Source organism: Anser brachyrhynchus, assembly GCF_964034855.1.
Source record: "Anser brachyrhynchus genome assembly, chromosome: 8".
Taxonomy (NCBI): Eukaryota; Metazoa; Chordata; class Aves; order Anseriformes; family Anatidae; genus Anser; species Anser brachyrhynchus.
The window spans coordinates 4,988,694-5,006,702 of record NC_137702.1 but is presented as its reverse complement, the minus strand read 5'-3'; the positions used below and the strand labels follow the sequence as shown (position 1 = coordinate 5,006,702).

At 50.0% G+C, this 18,009-nt stretch overlaps 1 protein-coding gene across 1 annotated transcript in view; it reads right to left on the bottom strand.

The window, feature by feature from the left end:
* PLPP3 (phospholipid phosphatase 3) overlaps positions 1 to 18,009 on the bottom strand; it is a 43,051-nt gene that overhangs the window by 2,758 nt on the left and 22,284 nt on the right. The window contains exons 2-5 of the mRNA XM_080602707.1: positions 16,034 to 16,191; positions 10,661 to 10,944; positions 9,829 to 9,886; positions 2,986 to 3,162 (exon numbers count right to left, since the gene is read on the bottom strand). Of these exons, the coding sequence (XP_080458833.1) occupies positions 2,986 to 3,162; positions 9,829 to 9,886; positions 10,661 to 10,944; positions 16,034 to 16,191 (677 nt within the window). The remainder of the gene's footprint in view (positions 1 to 2,985; positions 3,163 to 9,828; positions 9,887 to 10,660; positions 10,945 to 16,033; positions 16,192 to 18,009) is intronic.

Sequence of the window (18,009 nt, the reverse complement as noted above, 5' to 3'; positions counted from 1 at the left end):
GCGAAGCTGTAGGAATTAGCAGCACATTGGACTTTTCTCCCCCAGTACTCAGATGCAACAAGATAAGTTAGGGGAAAAAAAATAATCCAAGGTGCTCAAATGAATAATATCAGATTTACACCTTCAGGCTGGGTAACACGGGGAGGGAGCTGAGACGTTCCCCTCTGCCTCTCCACATTTTCTAGCTACCCACAGCCTCACACGGCAAGTTTAATTGTCCTTGGAAACAACTTTTGCAAGTCCCTATCAGCACAGGCAGATAAGGAACTGAGCTGAATAGACACCAAACCTGCTATAAATGGCAATTCACTCCTACAACCAAAACTGCGGATTCAGGAAGCCGAGCTGTTGCTGCTCAGCTTTTATTGCTTCATGGACAGACACAGAAGGAGCTGACATGCAAAGTGGCTCTTTCCTCGGGGATGTGTTGGTATCTGGCCGCCTGGTTTTGTAACGGAGCTGGTAAAGTCATTTACAGGGCATCCAAGAAGCAGCATTTGTGTGTCTAGTTCCATCACAGGATCCAGCTGAACCCACAGAGGATCACAAGCCTGGATCTGGCCTCTTGCTGCTGCATCTCAGAGCGCAAGCATCTTGAGCTGCTCTGGTGATGGTTTTTCTCTTCGCTGTTAACAAGCGTAAAACCCCCGCTCGGCTGGCTCGGCACGCTGCTGGTACCAGCGCTCTTGCGTGCCCACCTCGGAGAGCTGGATTCAATCAAAAAGATGTCCAATTTCTGCACCGACACAGCCATGACAAATTGATTTACGGGAGGAGAGTGCTCAGTGCAAGAAGCATGTGGGGATTACGCTGAGCCTGGTCCTTGTTTTGGACAGGAGTGAGTTATGGCCGAGTGTCATCCTGCACACTTCAGCCTTTACCCTGCTACTCGCTGCTTTTCGGGGTTTCATTCAGAGACTGGGTAAGAGGTTTCCTTTCTCTTTAAACTGTATTTCACTTTAACGTGGCTGGAGGTTATACAAACACTTATAGGAATCATGAAACATGATCTTTTGGGGTTAAAACAGTGTGTTAAATCCTCCTAATGCTTGAAGTGTTTAACACAAAAAAGGACTAATAAACGTGCAAAGTTTTTCACTTGGATTAGCTCCATTTCCTGTAGAAGGTGCTCTCCACCCATAAAGAAAACTTGACAGCAGAAGACTGAGCGCCTGTTGTACAAAGCAAGCCAATATCTTATATTGCCATTTAGCAAGTCATGTTCCTTTTTGGTATACTGAAGAATTCCTTAATCACAGACAGAGAGGTTAAAACAACCTTCTGATCAAACCAGAGCAACACCAGGAGCGTGTCCTTCTGACGCCTCCCCTTTTCTCTCCATCAGGGGAGACAAACTGCACGACACATAGCAGGCTGCCTACGACGTGCATAAAAACTATTTCCATTTAAGCAGTCCTCATCATATTTCACCCTGGAACCAAGTCCGAATGTTTCATCAGCTGGAAGCGCTTGACACTAATGTCTTCTGCTTGTTATTTCAGGCACTAGAGGACAAACGCGTCTCCTGCAGCACAACCTGGATTTAAGTTCTGGCAATCCTCGGAGGTGAAACCCACAATCGGTTTCTAGCAGAAATTACAGCCTGATAACTATGGTGTTTTAACGGCCATCATCAGGCATGCTGCTGAAGGCTGTGCTGCAGGGAGGGGAAGAGCAGCAGGTCCCTGCCTCTGCTTCGCAGCATCCCCTGCATGAGAACCCAAACCCAACCTGGGTGAGCAGCCCCAAGACACACCAGCAAAACACTCTGAGACCTCCACCTACCCCAGGGAGTCTGGGGTGAGGCTTTCCTGGCCGCCAACCCCTGTCTCCAAAGGGCACAGAGATGACCAGCCCCTCCACGAGCTGGCTGGAAAGGGTAGCGCCAGCAAACCCGTGCCCACCTGCAAAGCTCACAGGCAGCTGCTTCCTACGCTGCTTTGCCTCCGCACAGGAAAACCAGCCCAGTGCTGCTGTGGCCTCCCCTTCCCAGCACAGCTTCCATCTGTCGGGGGGGGGGGGGATGGCCAGATCTGCTGCTTGTCCCAGCCAGGAAGCCTGGGGACGCCTGCACCAAGCATCCGGAGCGCTGCTGTCTTCCTGACACCGTGATCCGGGCAGCCACTGCCCTATCCCCCAAATATCGCTGGCATCCTGCTCCCCAAGTGGAACAGCACACGGAGAGGGAACTGCACACCCCTGTAACACTGCCTGGTGATGTGACCTAGTGTCTAGACCTCCTGCATACCCTGCAGAGGAAAAGATGACCAGGATGTGTGGAAACACCCTGGCAATATTGGTATGAAAGGTGCAGGAGCTGTGCTGACGCTGGCGGCAGGGTTAAGGCAGCAGCACGCAGCTCTCTGCTTTTCCTCTGCATCTGCTGGCTCCACGTGCCTGAACAGGACTTTGGCATTCGGCAATGCCACAACCCAACAACTGCTGCCCAGCGGGTTAATAATGCTTTATAACAACTTTCCAGCCGTGCCATTTTTAACTTAGCTTTGGATTATTATCAATGAGTGGAAAGTATATAACCTATTTTCTCTCCCTGCAAAATAAAGCATTAGGGAACTTAATTCCTTGCCTCTGGGTTTGCTTTACTCTTACATCAGTAAAAATAAAAATTAAAAAAATTAAAAAGCACCTCTGGACCAGAAAGCAGTAAGCTGTTACAGCCTTGGTTTGGGGAGCTCGTACAGAGACACGAGCGACCCCAGCCCCTTTGTTTCCAGGTGAGGCAGCAGCCCTGAGAATAGCCCCGGTGCCCCCCACCAATTCCATCTGTCACTTCCAGTTACGGGGCCTGCAAACAGGTCACTCCTCGGAGAGTAAATTGCATGAGAGCAGCTCAGGCTGCCACAGACAAGCAGACACAGCTTTTGTTAACAGTTTTCTCACAAGCCCTTCTGCTACATTAAAAAAATGAGCTCAGAGCAGCCCCGGTAACCCCTGCCCGAGGTGTCCCCCCGCAGCAGCACTCACCACGCAGTAAGCCACCAGGGCTCCCTGTGCAAAGCCCGCCAGCACGTCGGTGGGGTGATGCTTGTGGTCTGACACGCGGGACAGGCCGGTGTAAAACGCCATCATGATGAGCGTGAACTGCAGCAGGGGACGGAGCAGGCGGGCGCCCTTCCACGTGAACCTGGCCTGCAGATAAAACTGCAGGGAAGAGAGAAAAAAAGAAAAAAGGGCGCGTTAATTTGAGGCTCCCACCTGCAGCGGGGTAGACGCAGGGGCCCCGTGGAGCAAGGAGGGGGAGTTTTCAACACAAAGGATGCTCTCTACAGGCCTGTGACCTCCTGCCTGCCACTTTGGAGCCTGGCAAGGGGCTCGATACCCATTTACAGCCCCTTTTGTGCACCCAGAGCAGTTCGCACTGCCTTGAGACAGGAGTGAGCAAAGCTCTCACCAGAAACCCGAAGCAACTTAATAATATCATTTACCTACAGAAGCAGAATTAATTGGAAAGCTGATATGGGGGAAAGACTGTGTTGGTTTATTTAGTGTCTGGCTGTTGCATAAGCATTCTATTTACCCCTTTTTGGGAGGAATACACACCAGACTCTTTAAAGGCAACGAAACATCATGTCATTGGAATGGAGCAGATGCTCCAAATTACCCAAATTGTTAGCCAATTAGCATGGAAGAGAGCAGTACCAAAACAGCTTGGTGCTGGCTAGCTCACATTATGATTCTGGGGAATATTTCTGCAAACCAGCCAGAGTCTGGGAACGGGGCCACGTCCCCACGGCGCACACCCCACACTGTGCAAACTGGTCCATGCGATGCTGGGGGACGAGGCATGGCTCTCAGGTCCCCATGGCACCCCCAGCTGCTGCAGTCTGGTGAAGCAAATGTCTCAGGAATACTCTCAGGTCCAGGGTACAGTGCAAAACTCAGCTGCCAGTATGTTGTTGCAGAGCAAAAACAGCTCCATGTATTATATCTTACAAACTGTTACCCTTAGTCCTACCAGGGGGTTTGAAACCTTATGTCTTACGCTTCAGGCTGTGTCCCACCGAAGCCATTAAGAACGAAATTTGATGCTGGATAATCTGACATTTGTCCTTTTTGCCCACCCCAACATCCCCTCAAATCCTTATATCCCACAAGCTTGAACTAAATAGGCATGTTATAGGTGGAGAAGCAAAGTTTCAATTAAAAATTAGCAATGGAAAGCTAACACTGAATTTGAACACAATAAAACAGATGCTTTTTGGAGTCTGAAGTGATTAAAAAATAGGAAATTCTATACAACAAGGAAAGTAACACCTAACTTGCTTGAGACTTGTGCTTTGGGCAAACCAATTTATCAGCTAGATTATACTGAGATTTTACCTTTTCTTTAGAAACCCTTGCAAAACTGCCCTCCCTTCCCCTGCCCAGCCTCTGTCCCCGTGTCCTCTGGCCCTGGTGCCTCCTGCTCCAGGAAACAGCCAAGTCCGAAACCACTTGGAGCAAAACTTGCATGTGTTTGCATCGCCATATCCCGTTCCCCTATTTCCATGCAACTTGCGCTCCATCCCCACTGAGCCCTGATGAAATCAGCCCAGGAGTTCAAAAGTTATCGCAAATTGCCAGGCAGATGCAGACAGCAAGGTCACCCAAGCCCCGTTTCCTTCAAATGGTGCAAGGGGTTGTTTTCACGCCAACTCCCTCCTTCCACAGCACAACCCTGGCCTGTGCAGCTCGTGTACACCCTCTGGCCCCATACAAGGTGTGGAAAGGCTGTGCAGCACCGTACTGCGTGTGCTGGAAGCCACCGAAGCACCCAGCACCACCTCACACCCACACTTGTCTGAGAACCTGCTTCGGAAGCAGGCTGGGAGCACGTACTGAGTGATGCTTGGTAAGGACTGCCAGGTTTGGGTGGGAACGTGGGGCTGGACAGAGCTCTTCCAGGGAGGGGATGGCGGAGCAAGACCACAGCCTGGGTTATCTGCACCACAGACCGTGGCATGGCAGCAAAAGGCAGGAGCAGCACCAACAGGAGCAGCCCGGAGAAGGGGTGGATGGAGAGAATGAAGTGAGATCACAGCAGGAGCCGTTTGGAGCTCCCACCCACTGCCTGGCTTCTGGCAGGGGCTGAATTACCACGGAGCAGATGGCTTCGAGGGCATCGCATCGCTCTGCTCCTGCCAGGGGACTTCCACAGCGTCGGCGGGGACAACCCGCGGCCGCACGCAACCCCCGAGCGAACCCATTGGGGAGGAGCTGGCAGGGGACACAGGCTGAGAACGTCACCTCCAGCCTCCCAGGGCTTTCTGCCACCCAGACATCCCATCCCCTTCACGCTGCCCCCACCGCAAGGCTGAGCTCCACCAACCACGGCTCTGACTCACCCGAAGGTTTCCTTCTGGGAAGCGGCCGGTCTTGTTTCGGAGTTAACCTGACGTTACCTCCTCCAGCCCCATGTGGAGCAGTACCCGGCACAGTGTGGGGCCAGAAGTCCTCAAGCCCTTGATATAGGGCAGAAGGACAAAAGACCTCCCAGCACCAAGTGGATGAGCTGATTGCCTCTTCCCCGCCTCTGCTGGCTGCGCAGCATCCTCCCACCCTGCTGGGAATATCACCGTCTGCTCAGCAAAGCAGGTCGCACCTCGGCCCCAGCCTTGGTATAAACCACTTTGTTCACGTCCTTAGGTCACCACTAAGCCTCAATCCAAGTCCACAACCACCACGGAGTTTCCCTCGTACACATCATCGCTCAGAATCACAACCTTCTCTGCCCTCGGCAAGAAACCTCAGTGCAAAGCTCCACGGTGACCCAGACAAAACCAGCAACACCTGTAAGTTTCCATACAACCAGCAGACCACACTGAAACCCCTTCTGATCTGAAGGCTTCGGCCTTGCCCACTGAACGCCCATTAAACACCCAAGCTGCCCTGTTTTACTCTCATTTTCTCCAGAATCAGCCAATGCTGCTGAGAGATATTAACTTAGTTTTCCTTCATCTTCCGAGTGACTAGCTGGGGTTTCGGTGAAGTTCTGGCTGAAAAAAAATCAGCATTATGGTCTCAGGTGCCTGACGGGAGCAGAAAACCCCATTGCTCCCCTCGAAGCCTCCCCATGAACCTGAGGTGTGGGCTGGGTGCACCGCAAGCTGTTACAGACCTCCTCCTTCCTCAGCCTGCTATAAATACGGGTTATGGGCTCGCTCGGCCAAGGAGCAACAAAGCAAGGAAAATTAAGACAAAGAGGATTGCCCAAGCGCAATTTCCCCTTTTAAATTTTTATACAAAGGCCTGATGTTAATTGGGTATTCTTGGTGACAAGGAGGCTGCGAGAAACTTAGCCCTGAAGTCTCAGTGCTTATAACCAAATCCCAGGAGCTCGGACTGTGTGGCAAACGCCCTTCTGTGGGACTTTTCCACCAAAGCCCTTCGGGGCCTGGCATCAATTCACAGCTCCCTGTTGGGAACCCGTTCCCAAACCAATAGTGTTTAACAGAGACCGACTGGCCACAGGGCTCGGTGCTGAAGCAGGGCACTGGTCACCCACTGCCCCCCTGCTCCTGCCCGGCCCCAAACCCTGCAGGACCCTCCGCAGACCCAACATACTCCAGTGATGATGGATTCTGCAGGTCTTTTCCCCAACCAAAGGCATTTTTCAGCATCCTTGAGGTCTCCAGACAGACCCTGTTAGCTACGGACCCTACCAGAGCACACAAAATATTACTGGCCATAAGCTTGTTTCTGCACAGGGTTTATACACACCAGCACACCACTGATGAGGACGTGCACAGCAAACTTCCATCGAAAATATCCCCCTGCCCACGTGTGGACGCTGCATTTTAAAGGTGGCTTGACTTCAAGCGTGGGGTGATGTAATATTTTTTAATAGACCGACTAAAGCTTTCTGCAGCCACGACCTCCACTGCGTGGGACAGAGGACTTGAAGCCATCATCGTGCAGAATGGGCTGCAAGAGCCATGCCAGGGCATGCCAGGAAGTGACTTGTTCTTGAAAAATGAAGTATTGTTCAACACAGAACTTGGACGCTGCACTTAGGACACAGCTGACCAGCTGAACGTCTGCAGCTCTTGCTCAGCCCCACAAATGCCCCTAAAGTGCCTTCACCACCATCAGTGCCCCCAGTTTGCAGGGGTCCCCCACCAGCTCCCAGTTCCCACAGCACCAGCAACAACCTGTTGCCACTTTACAACTTCACCATCCCTAGCTAGTCTTCCAAAAACCCAGTCATTCACTGAGCTGGGCAAGAAAGTGGGGTTTGGTTTGTGTTAAAGAAACCCCCCGGGCAAACATAATTCTCTTTATCATCATCATCATCATCCTTCAGCCTCCTGAATATGACAGATGATCTGCCTGAGCTGCAAAGCCCCTATCTGTGATAAGACAAGCTGAAGGGCTCGTTTCCTCGCCCTGATACACACCACCACGAAATGCTGTCCAATTTCAAGTTGCTTTTTTCTCCCTTTAATTTATGGCTGAACCCTCGGTGCGACTTTTGCCCCGACTTTTTAAGGCACAGCACAACTGAACAGCTGGCCAGAAGGAGCCTGCTACCAACCTTATCTCGGTCACACGACAAGGTAAAATTTAAAACAAAGTCATTGTTAGGGGACTAAGGGACTAAATGCTTCACGGAGAGGAATAAATGGAGCAGATGGGGAGAGGAGCAGAGGCAGCTGGGCGCTGACAACTCCAGCACTCCCATAAGGGGACAGGGAAGGATAGTGAAGAGATCAGAGCTGACTTTTTGCTCCGAACTCATGGGCCCCAGAGTTACACAGGAGTTACACTTCCAAAGCCTGTTGCAAAGCTAAAAGAAAATTAGGATACTTTGTACTAGCGCAGGCACTGCTGCAAAGCAGCACTGGAAAGTGAGCCGCAGTTTTTCCAGGTGTCCTAAGGGAACGCTGCACATTATTGCTTTGGGGTCTCCAGCGCACCCCCTGCCACCAGGGCCTTCCAGGCAACTGAATTCCCATTTCGCATCTCACTTGTTCCATAACCACTGTTTTTTCAGAAAAACAAGGGACAAAAAGTCCTGGCAAGGCAGAACGGTCTGCACGGCGCCCTTTGGAAAGCGGGTCAAGCCCTGGCAGTGTCGGCCAGCTATGGCCAAAGCGAGCGGCTGGGAACATGGGACGGGGCTGGGCTCTCCCCCAGGTGCTGCCTGGGAAGACCAGGTTTGTCCCCTACCCTGAGGAATGCCACAGGCTACGATGCTATGCAAAGGGTGAGAGGTCATGCTGGGCTTCCAAAAAGGCCTGGGAGCTGCATCTCCTAAAAAAAAAAATACCCAGAACCTTGCTGAGTATTCAAGGAAGAAACGCGACCGACTTAGTGGGGACTGGCAGTCCTTGCTGCCTCCAGATGCCAGGCTCAGAAGGGGCCAACTTATCTGCCTGCTTGCAGAACACTCAGAAATAAATAAATGCCCCTCCCGAGGCAGTGAGAGTGACAATTTCCAAACTCAGCTCGGAAAGTTTTGCGAAGGCAGGGCAGGAGGGCCGAGCCTCCTGCAAAGCATCACGAGGCGGCTCTGGCACCGGGGGGGTGCTGCCAACCACCACGCTTCGGGTGCCCGGGCTGGGGCACAGAAGGGTCATTTTTGTACAAGCAGTGATTTTTGTCGGTGGGAAAATAAAAAAAAAAACCCACACGCTGCGGCAAGGAGCTGGTTTCTCTTTTGTTTCCTGCCTCACCCTCCCCACGCTGGCTTCTGGTAAGGGCAACGCAGGGGGTGCAGGCTGCTTCTCCCCCAGCCCAGCACCTGGCAGCACTTCAACCTCATTATTGTAACGCGACTAGGAGGAGGAGGATGGCCAAACTGTTTCCCAAAATATTTCAAGAACAGATTAAAAAAACAGGGGGAATGAGGAAAGAATTTAATACACTCCCCCCATACAGCCTGGAAAGCTTAGTAATTAAATTACAGGAACAGCTCCCAGCCCACGGAGGGTAAATCCAGGGATTAAAAGGCAGGAGGGAGCAGCAGTAATTTATCTTTTCAGAGGGGAAAGTAAAGGGACAGGGGAAGCACTGCTAGTAGATAAATAAGAGCTCATGTTTACTGTTTTTACAAGCGCAGGGCTGGTCCTTCGCTTGCCAGTCTGAGCTTACGGGAGATTGGGGGGGGGGGGACAAATCTTGAAAGGAACCTGAAACCTTTTTTCCCTTTTTCCTTTTTTTTTTTCTTTTTAAAAAAAAAACACAAATCACTATCCAAATCCCTTCCCCCCAAAAAACTCAGCGCAGGACCTTTTTGGGGGCGCAGGGAGCGTGCCTGCGGCAGCCCTGGCAGGAAGCACCTTGGCACCGGCCCCGCGCAGGAAGGGCAGAGCCATTTGTCACCGACAAAGGAAAACGAGCCCCAGCCCTCCGCGACAGATCCGGCCGGGCAGGCGGCTTCACCTGCTCCGCCAGCCCTGAAACACAGCCCTGGAACCAGTCCACACCCCTGGCGGAGCTGCCACGGTGCATCCCCCCACCACCACCACCACCGTCAATGCAATATTTTGGCACCCTCAAAATTCTCCCCGGTGGAAACCACAGCTTGGGGTGAGCAAAAATGCACAAGTCATCCGCTGGGGTAGCAGGGCTCAGATTTAATTGCAGCCTTGGCTACATCCAAAAGCTGCACAGCTCAGCTATAACCCAGGAGTTTCCAGCCCAAATAACACCGCAGGGTCCAAAAGTGAGACCTTTCCACCAGTGTGTTCGGGCTCTTGTTTTCCACCAACATCCCCCTCTCTAGTCCTCATCACAGCACTAGTGCTACCAAACAGGGGCGAACGCCTCGGGGTGGGGGTTAGGGGTTGAATCAGCTCCATCTCCAACAAGGCTGAGGTCACTTACCACCAAATACAGCATGGTGTAGAGGGAGAAGGACGCGTGCCCGGAGAAGAAGGATTTCCTGCAAAACAAAGCAGGTGCTAAGAACCAGCCACTATCATATTCTCATACGGTGTAACAACATTACACATAACAGGGTAACTTGCCCATCGCTAGCGAGATGGTCCCAAAGCAGAGGGAACCACAACCCCCCATCCTTCAGGTTACAAAAGCCCTGTTATCCGCCCTGCTCGCTCCCGAGGCCGAAAACGAACGGATGGGCAGGATGTGCGCATTGTTCGTCCCTTCCTGGTCTATTCGTGGGACAGCGCAGCTATTTCCAGGACAGCATGATAACTCATCGTCTCGCCTCGAATAACCAGGAAACCGTGAAGAAATGAAAAGCAAGCACTTCTCCAGTTGCTTAATTACGGCATTTAGGCACCTCTCATTTAGGTTCCCCCTAAAAATGTCAAAACTAGGCATGGGATGAGTTTGATGAGGAGTGTGAAAGGGAGGTGCCAGCAGCCCCTCGGCCTGGAGGAGAAGTCCTCCCCAAACAGCAGGTCAGGCCGCTGACATTAACTCAGCTCTTATGGTGAATTCCCACATTGAGCAACCTCTCACGAAACAATAGTGTAGGAGTATAGAGAAAGGAAGAATACTATTCAGGCAAACCCCACAACTCCCAAGGGAAACCACCCGTTGCTGCAGCCTTCCCAGAGACAGCAGCAGCGAGATCATCTACTGCTGGCGGAGAAGCCCTGAGAAATATTTAGTGTGAGACACCGTTTTGGCATCAGCAGCCCATTTCTTTGGACACTTTCCCCCCCAACAGGGAAACAAGGGCTCTCACCTGGCTTCCTGGACCTTGCTGTCGCTTCCCCTGCAGGTGTAGTTCTGGATGTAAACCCCCTTCCCGCAGCTGATGGTGGAGAAATCCAGGTCGCAAACCTCCAGGAAATGCGGCCGCAAGCGCCCGACGGACACTTTGGCAATGTCTGTGAAGGACTGGCTGATGGCACAGCCGAAAACAAAGCAGCCCACCTGCTTGTAGAGCGCTGCCACGTAGGGGTTCTGGATAAAGGAGTGTGACTTCTCCTTCAGGTAGTGGATGCGGTACAGCTCTCCCGTGATGATCTGTGGGGATCACGCAACACAGAGGGGCCAGTGTTAGAGAGAGGGAAGGATGCTTTGCAAAACTGGCCGAGATAACAAGATGAAGATGTGCCAGGCTACAAGCCAGGAGAGACAAAATTCATTCTTACAACAGGCTGCTTAATGATTTGCTCTTCTTGCTCTGAGCATTTCAAATCAAGAATCTGTTGCCATAGTGAGTAAAGCTTAATCCAGAGCCTGCCACCTCCTGATCCTCCTCATCTTCCACTTCTTACTGCCTCTCAAGAAGAGACTGCACTCCTCAAAGTATTGTTTATGGAAAAATTAAAAAAAAAAGCTGGATTTTGGTTTAGCATGTTTGTGTATCTTCACAGAACTGAAATAGTGCCCCAAATTCTATACCAGCGCCAGAGAAATAAAAAATCGACATAAAACAGATATGTAATCTGGGATTGTTTGGGAAGGAGAAGCCAGATCCACTGCCCCCACATAAAAGTGGCTTTGGAAAGGAAAAAAAAAATGAACAACTTCCCAACCTGCCTCTCTTCCTCTTCAAAGTCCATGAACGCAACAGGGCATGACTCAGAAAATGCTGAACTTTCCAGATTCTGGCCCCAAATCTGCCACCACCAGACCCCATTTCAACCATGCAGAGCCACCATACCCACACCAGGTATTTTGCTGGGAACCTCAAGGGATCCCGAAGTTGCATGGCAGCAAATGATGCATTTGTGGTGCCACAGAAGGCTTTGGCAATATTGCCACAAATCACCGCCATAGAGCAGAGGGCTGCCTTCTCGTAATCCCGACTTTTAAAAGGCAGCTTAATGAAAATCAGGCTGTGAAACCAAGTCCAAATGTCTCACCTCTCCCAAAGAGGCAAAGGCTTAAGTTGTTCTCTGTCACGTTACACACCTAGCTTTTGAGCTCCAGATTTACAGCTTCAGGATTTCATTCATTACTTTAAATGCTTTTATACCTGACCAATAAAGCAAGGCAGGGTTTTGTTTTGTTTTGGCTGCCCCCTCGTCTCAGCCCCTCTCTACTCTGGTCACAAGGACGGTGATATGTAAATTCAACCATCAGGAAAAATGCCTTCATGTTAATCCCTTTCTGGAGCAGGCAGCAATATTCCTGCCGGTGTGGCAGCCTGCCAGTGGCGTTCAGGAGACAAGGCTCCCCTGCCTACCTTTTTAAAAGCTTGGCACAACATTTGGAAACTAATAAACTGGAAAAGTATGGCAATTAGGCCAGGAGGAGATGAAGCTGTATCACTGTTTGAACTCACTCGTACCACGGCTTGGAAAACAAAGGTTGACCTAAGGCGTCTGAAATCACAGCTAAGCAGGGTTTATCAAGGAGAGATACAAGTACAATAATGAAAAAACAAAGAGCAAGCCAGATCTTTCAGCAGCCATACACAGAAATACATCGGGCAGCTGCACTGTCATCCAGGGTTTACACGTCAAATCTAATATTTACTCTTGGAAGCCTGGTCGTGCCCAAGAGCTGCCTGGGGAGCTGCAGCTAACCAGCTCCATTTTAATCCTCGCAGAATCCAAACCATCGTTTGCACAATCTTTATCCCCATTCTGGACTACCTTCAAGCCCGAGCTGGGAGCCAGGAAATCTCTTTGCACGAGAATCACAGAAGGATGTCAGAGTATCTCCTGCTCCTCTGCCAGGAGGCAACACTGGGGCATCCAGAGTGGATGCAGATGGTCCTTGGGGCTGTTTGGAGACTCACTCCCATCCATCTGCATCTTCCTGGGCTCATTCTCATGCTGGTGACAAAAACCTGCAGGAACATTGTCTCTGCCTTCACCATGCACCCAGCATGCAATGTTTTTGCACCATGCAACTGCAGCGCGCAAGGGCACAGCCACTGCCTGCAGCCTCCTCAATGCCTAAATTTGCAAGGAGAGCTGCTCAAAACTCCCAGCTCTTGCAAAGGGGAGATGAGCTGAATTAAGGACAACATCTGATACCGGCCGATGTGCCATTGCTCCCAACGCACAAACAGCCACGTAAAGCTGAGGCTCCTGGACTGGGAAAGGCACGTGACCAACATTTTTAGCAAGGACCAACAAAAGTCTAGGGATTAATATTTTTTTCTCACTGTTGGTGGTCTTGGTAATTGCACACATGTAGCAGATTGTAAATTGGAGACTTCATTCCCTCGCTAACACACGGCTGGGCAGCCGTGAGCCCTCCACGCTCAGTTAAAGTCATGGCTCAGGCTTAATGAGAAGCTAAAATTGGGTAAACTTGTTTTTTTGGCAGTGCCGTCCCAGATAAAGCAGGATGGTGGAAAATTAACGTAGCACAGATGTGCAGTAACTGAAAAGACATCCTGAAAACAAGCAAGTCAAAGCTATCCATTCAGCTCTGCTCTTGCCTCGTGTCCCTGGCAAGCTATCCACATGGAATGAGCGCCGTGACCGTCACACGTGTTCAAGAAAGTTGGCCATTATGACAAAGCCAATATCAAGCTTTTCTGTCTGTGCATGCCTTCTGCACATTTTCAGTTCTCATGCCCATTTCACTGTTATCATAACGTATCAGCAGCAATTCAATTAGCCTGCAATTGCTTAGAGTCTTTCGAACCCTTAGGTCTTTGGAGCATCGTTCTCGGTGCCTAATTGCATTGAAACCTATCACCTCCAACTGCAAAACAATCAGCTAATCTGGCTGTGGAACTCAGATCACCCAGGAAATCCATCTCCTTAGGTATTTTCCATAGGTGTTTATGGCCCATCAGGTGTCAGGGCTGGGGCCGCAGAGCAGTGGTGCCTGTGCAAGGCTAAGGAGGAAGAAAAGGGCATTTTCCATCCCAGCGAACATCAACGTGCCTCTTTCACCCAGGAAGATCAAACTGACCATTTTCTAGCAGGAACAGCAGTCAGGAAAGATGTGGGAGCACCCAGCCCACATCTGCAGGGTCATCTGCACGGGAATTTGCCTTTCATCAGTAAATATGTAGGTATGAAAAACAAATGTGTATCTCCTCATGGCCTGATGGAAGCAAAGGTCTCTGCCTCCATGTTTACTTAACTGGACCTCTGAGTGTCCTCAAGCCAATTAAAACATGACCCGGACCTTTTGCCCAGGGCTAGGCTGCCCATCACGCCACGTAAGGCAAGGGTGTAAGATTTTGGCTTCGCCACCCAAAATGCCATCCCCCGGCAATCCTCCTAACCGCTGTCCTGCCTTTCGAAGGCAAATGTTTTGAGCAAAAAGGAACAGAGTCAGTGCTTTGTGGATTTGGAAGGAATTCCTATTATGCTACAATAATTCTGGTATCTGGGTTACATCTGAAAAAGAGGTCAGACTGACTTGAATTTTCCACACGTGCTGCCATAGCACAGAAATCTGTTTCTTCAATTCCTCGTTAGCCGTTTGTATCACTCACCAGCAAATAACGGAGCTTGTGAATTTACCTTATTAAGTTACATTTGTTGTGGGCACAGTGAAACCAGCACAGAAACATCTAATTCTTTGGGGATTTTCTTTTTCTTTTAATTGACCTGCTATTTCGTGGTAGAAAGCTGATGGATCACATAGGCAGCTGATTATGTTTCCAGTTTCTGTTCCAACTCCTCTATTTGCCACCGCCTCATTACTGATCCGAAGCACACTCCGCATGCAGCCAGCATGACGATAACTCAGGCAGTAATGTGAAAATGAGGGGCTTTCTCATTTCGTTTTTATGGCTTTTCCACACTCGGGGGTAATTCACCTGCAGGGTAAAATTCTGCTGCACTTATGGAATTAGGGGGTTGTCACCTTTTGGGGGTTGCTTTGAGTAGGGAGGGAACAAGGAGGCGGCGTTTTGGGGACCTATTCTGCTAAGTGAATGCAAGTGGTCCGGGAATGATGGAGAGATGGGCACAAGCTGGCAGATGCACTGCACATCTCACTGCTGCCTGAAAGCAAACTCATGGCCTATTGGCAGCAAAACAAAAGGAATGGGATGGCTTCTGCTGGCCACAGTGAGAGGGAACATTGGCACTTCATGAGCACCCAGGGACAACACAGGGAGGCTATTCTGGGGAACGTTTATTGGACTCCAAGATCTTTGAACATCCCTTCCAACAGAACCATTCTGCTCTATTCACCACTCAAAGCAGCAAGGCTGGGGACAAGGCGTTACTGGAGCATGCACTATGCCACGCTAAAATATCTACCAGCCATGACATTGCTCCCATGACAGAGGATGAAAGCCAAGAGGGAAACAAGTGCTCCTGACCTCCCTGTCTCCAGCAGGGAGCAAGAGGAAGGCAGCATCTTTGGGAAAGCACCTGAGCTGTGCTGCCAGCAGGTGAGCAAGGAAAATGCAGGTACTTTTCATTAAATAACTCATTGGGAGTTTCATCTGCAGATGCAAGTGTTTGACTACCAGCCAGGAGACGGCTCCTGCCCAAGCACGAGACACGTGCTGGTGGAAGGAGGCTCAGCTCCATGGGCTGAGTTCAGCTTTTTGGCTGAAATATAAAGCTCTCACTGTACAATCATCATCTCCTAGCATAGCTCTAGGAAACCTGGCAGGAAAAGAAATGAAGACATTGGGAAGGTGGTGTATCAACTACTTTTTACAGTGAGGGCTCTGGGAATACGCTCCTCATGGAAGATTTTAATTGTCTTTTTAATATGCCTGTATTATACAATCTCTTAAAACCTAATACTAACCTGTGAAACTTTTCCAGGTACTGGTTAGCTGAAAAGGTGCATCTTTTTATTATTTTTTTCAACCTTATAAAATAGGCAAATACCTAGAGTTATTTGAATAGGGACAAACCATGCCAAGTCCTCGCTGACACTCAACTCTTTTTGCTTCTGCTCTGAACTCCTACCACAGGGTGAAAAAGCTCTTGCAGAGCTCCCAGACTTGCCCAAACAGCTTTGGGCCTGTTTATGAGCTTCAACAGTAATCTCATTCCTCCCATTACAAGCTTTCATTTGCAAATGTTCACTGAACTTACACGGAAGTCAGATAGCCGCCAAGGAGATGTGCACCTCAGTACATAGCACGGACTGGCTACAGAGGTTACAAAAAAGCTGTCGTGAATGCCCAAGGGGCAGGAGAGAAGGCTTCAAAGATAGTACTTACAGCAAGGATGGCAATGAGGATGCCCGCAGCACACAGCACTGCGTCGTTGATCGTCTCCATCGACTTCAGCGGGTACCTGATGCTGTCATCGTCGCAGTAGAAGCCCCGCTGGTAGGGTTGGATTGTGCTCGTTTCAATGATGAGGAAGGGCAACCCAGCTAGAAAGAAGGGGAGATTATAACCAAACCCATCGTTGATACAAGGCAAATACAAACAAACCATAAAAATTATACGTATATACATATATGTACACACACAAAAATAAAAGTAGAAAAACCCTTGCAAACCACCCAGTGCCATTCCTGATGCTTCTCTTTTCATATTGCTATCTTTCCAGAGGGGATAGCTTTGGCTTTTGTTTTTCCAAGTTGCTCTTGTGGGGAAAAAGCATCTCTCCTGTTATGGTTATCTGATGTCTGCTCTGCCTTGTTTCAGTTAAGCCTCGTGCACTGCAAATATTAACTAACAGGAATGGACCCCAAAAGCAATCCCTCGGCAAAAAGCCATGAAAACGAAGCTGGCACTTTTCTCCATGGAGGGCTGATGCTCTGCTGCAGCACCCTGCCACCAGGCAGGACGAGCTGTGCAACCAGCCATCAAGGGATTGGGTATCGGCCCTGCGTTTCCTACCTGACTGGCCCAGCTAAAGTCAATCCACTTTCCTTTTATGCCTCTGAAACCTTCCTTGGCTCCCTCCTATTTACGGGGTATGGGCATGCTGGTGTCCTCCCATGCCATAAGTCTATGTGCTTTGGGCAGCCACAGGGCACCCGTCCTCCACCTATCCACAGGAGGGTGAGCTGAGCTCGCACCCAGCTCCAGGAGCTGCTGAAAGCCCATCAGAGCCCTTTAATCACATTAAGGCCATGTGAAAATTGCAGTAAAACGCTGTTTGTGAACGCCCTGCACAGGTTAGATGTCCAAACAGCTCGGCTGGAGCTCTGCACCAGGCACTGGGCTCAAAAAACAGACTGCCACGGATTAGGACGCAGGAAAGGACACCTCAAGATTGTTGCACATGTGAAACTCCATATTCTCCTTAGTATTTTGGAGAAACACATTGTTACCTCACAGGTATTTCCCAGCCACACTGTTAACTTGTACAGGGCATGCACATTCCTCGTGCCTCAGTCTCCCCATCCATCTTTGCTATTAAGCAGTACATCCCCATCAAAGCAAGGCCCAAATTCCCTGAAACCCATTCAGAGCAAAACACAGACCACAACATGCAGGAAACCCTCCTCCCACTCACAGAGCAGAGCCCAGCAAGGGGAAAACAAACAAGGCGAAGCACCTGACGTGGTACGGCAAGAGTACGTAAAAGATGGGGTCAAAGCAAAGCGGAAAAACCATGAGCTGTGGCCGATGGAAAGCACAGGGGATGCCATTTAGGTGACAACGCAGAGTGGCTCAAGCTTTGGGCCAAAACAGCAAGTCTCATGCCCAGACCTTGTAGAAAGCACGTGGGAATGTTTGTCAACCACCAACTTGCTTAAGCCTCCACTGGTTTGTTAGCACAGCTAGAAGTCCAAGAGATCAGAGGGGTTTTTCTTTTAAACCAGCAAAGAAAAAACAAAACAAAACTACTAACGTCTTTTTCTTTTTTTATAAATTTGGATCACAGTCCACTGAGCGTGATTTGCAAAGGTACTGCTTGAGGAGTTAACACGTAATCAAAGTAACGTTCCTCATCTCCATGGGAACAACTTTTGTCCTTCATTTGCGCAATCCATTTTGGCTCCCTTTGCTCTGTGTTAACAGGTTTACCTAATCCAGGATTATTAGGGGTTTTTTGTTAGCCTATTAAAAAAAACAAACAAAAAAAAAGGACAGTGCTAGTCATCCTCTCCCTGCTCCAAGCGAGCAGGGACAAAACCACTCAGACCTGAAGCCTTTCAGGCGCAGCCAGGGCCACCGCTCAGGACTGCTTTCAGATCACCTCCAAAAGCTCTGGAAGTGGGTTAATGGTGAGCATT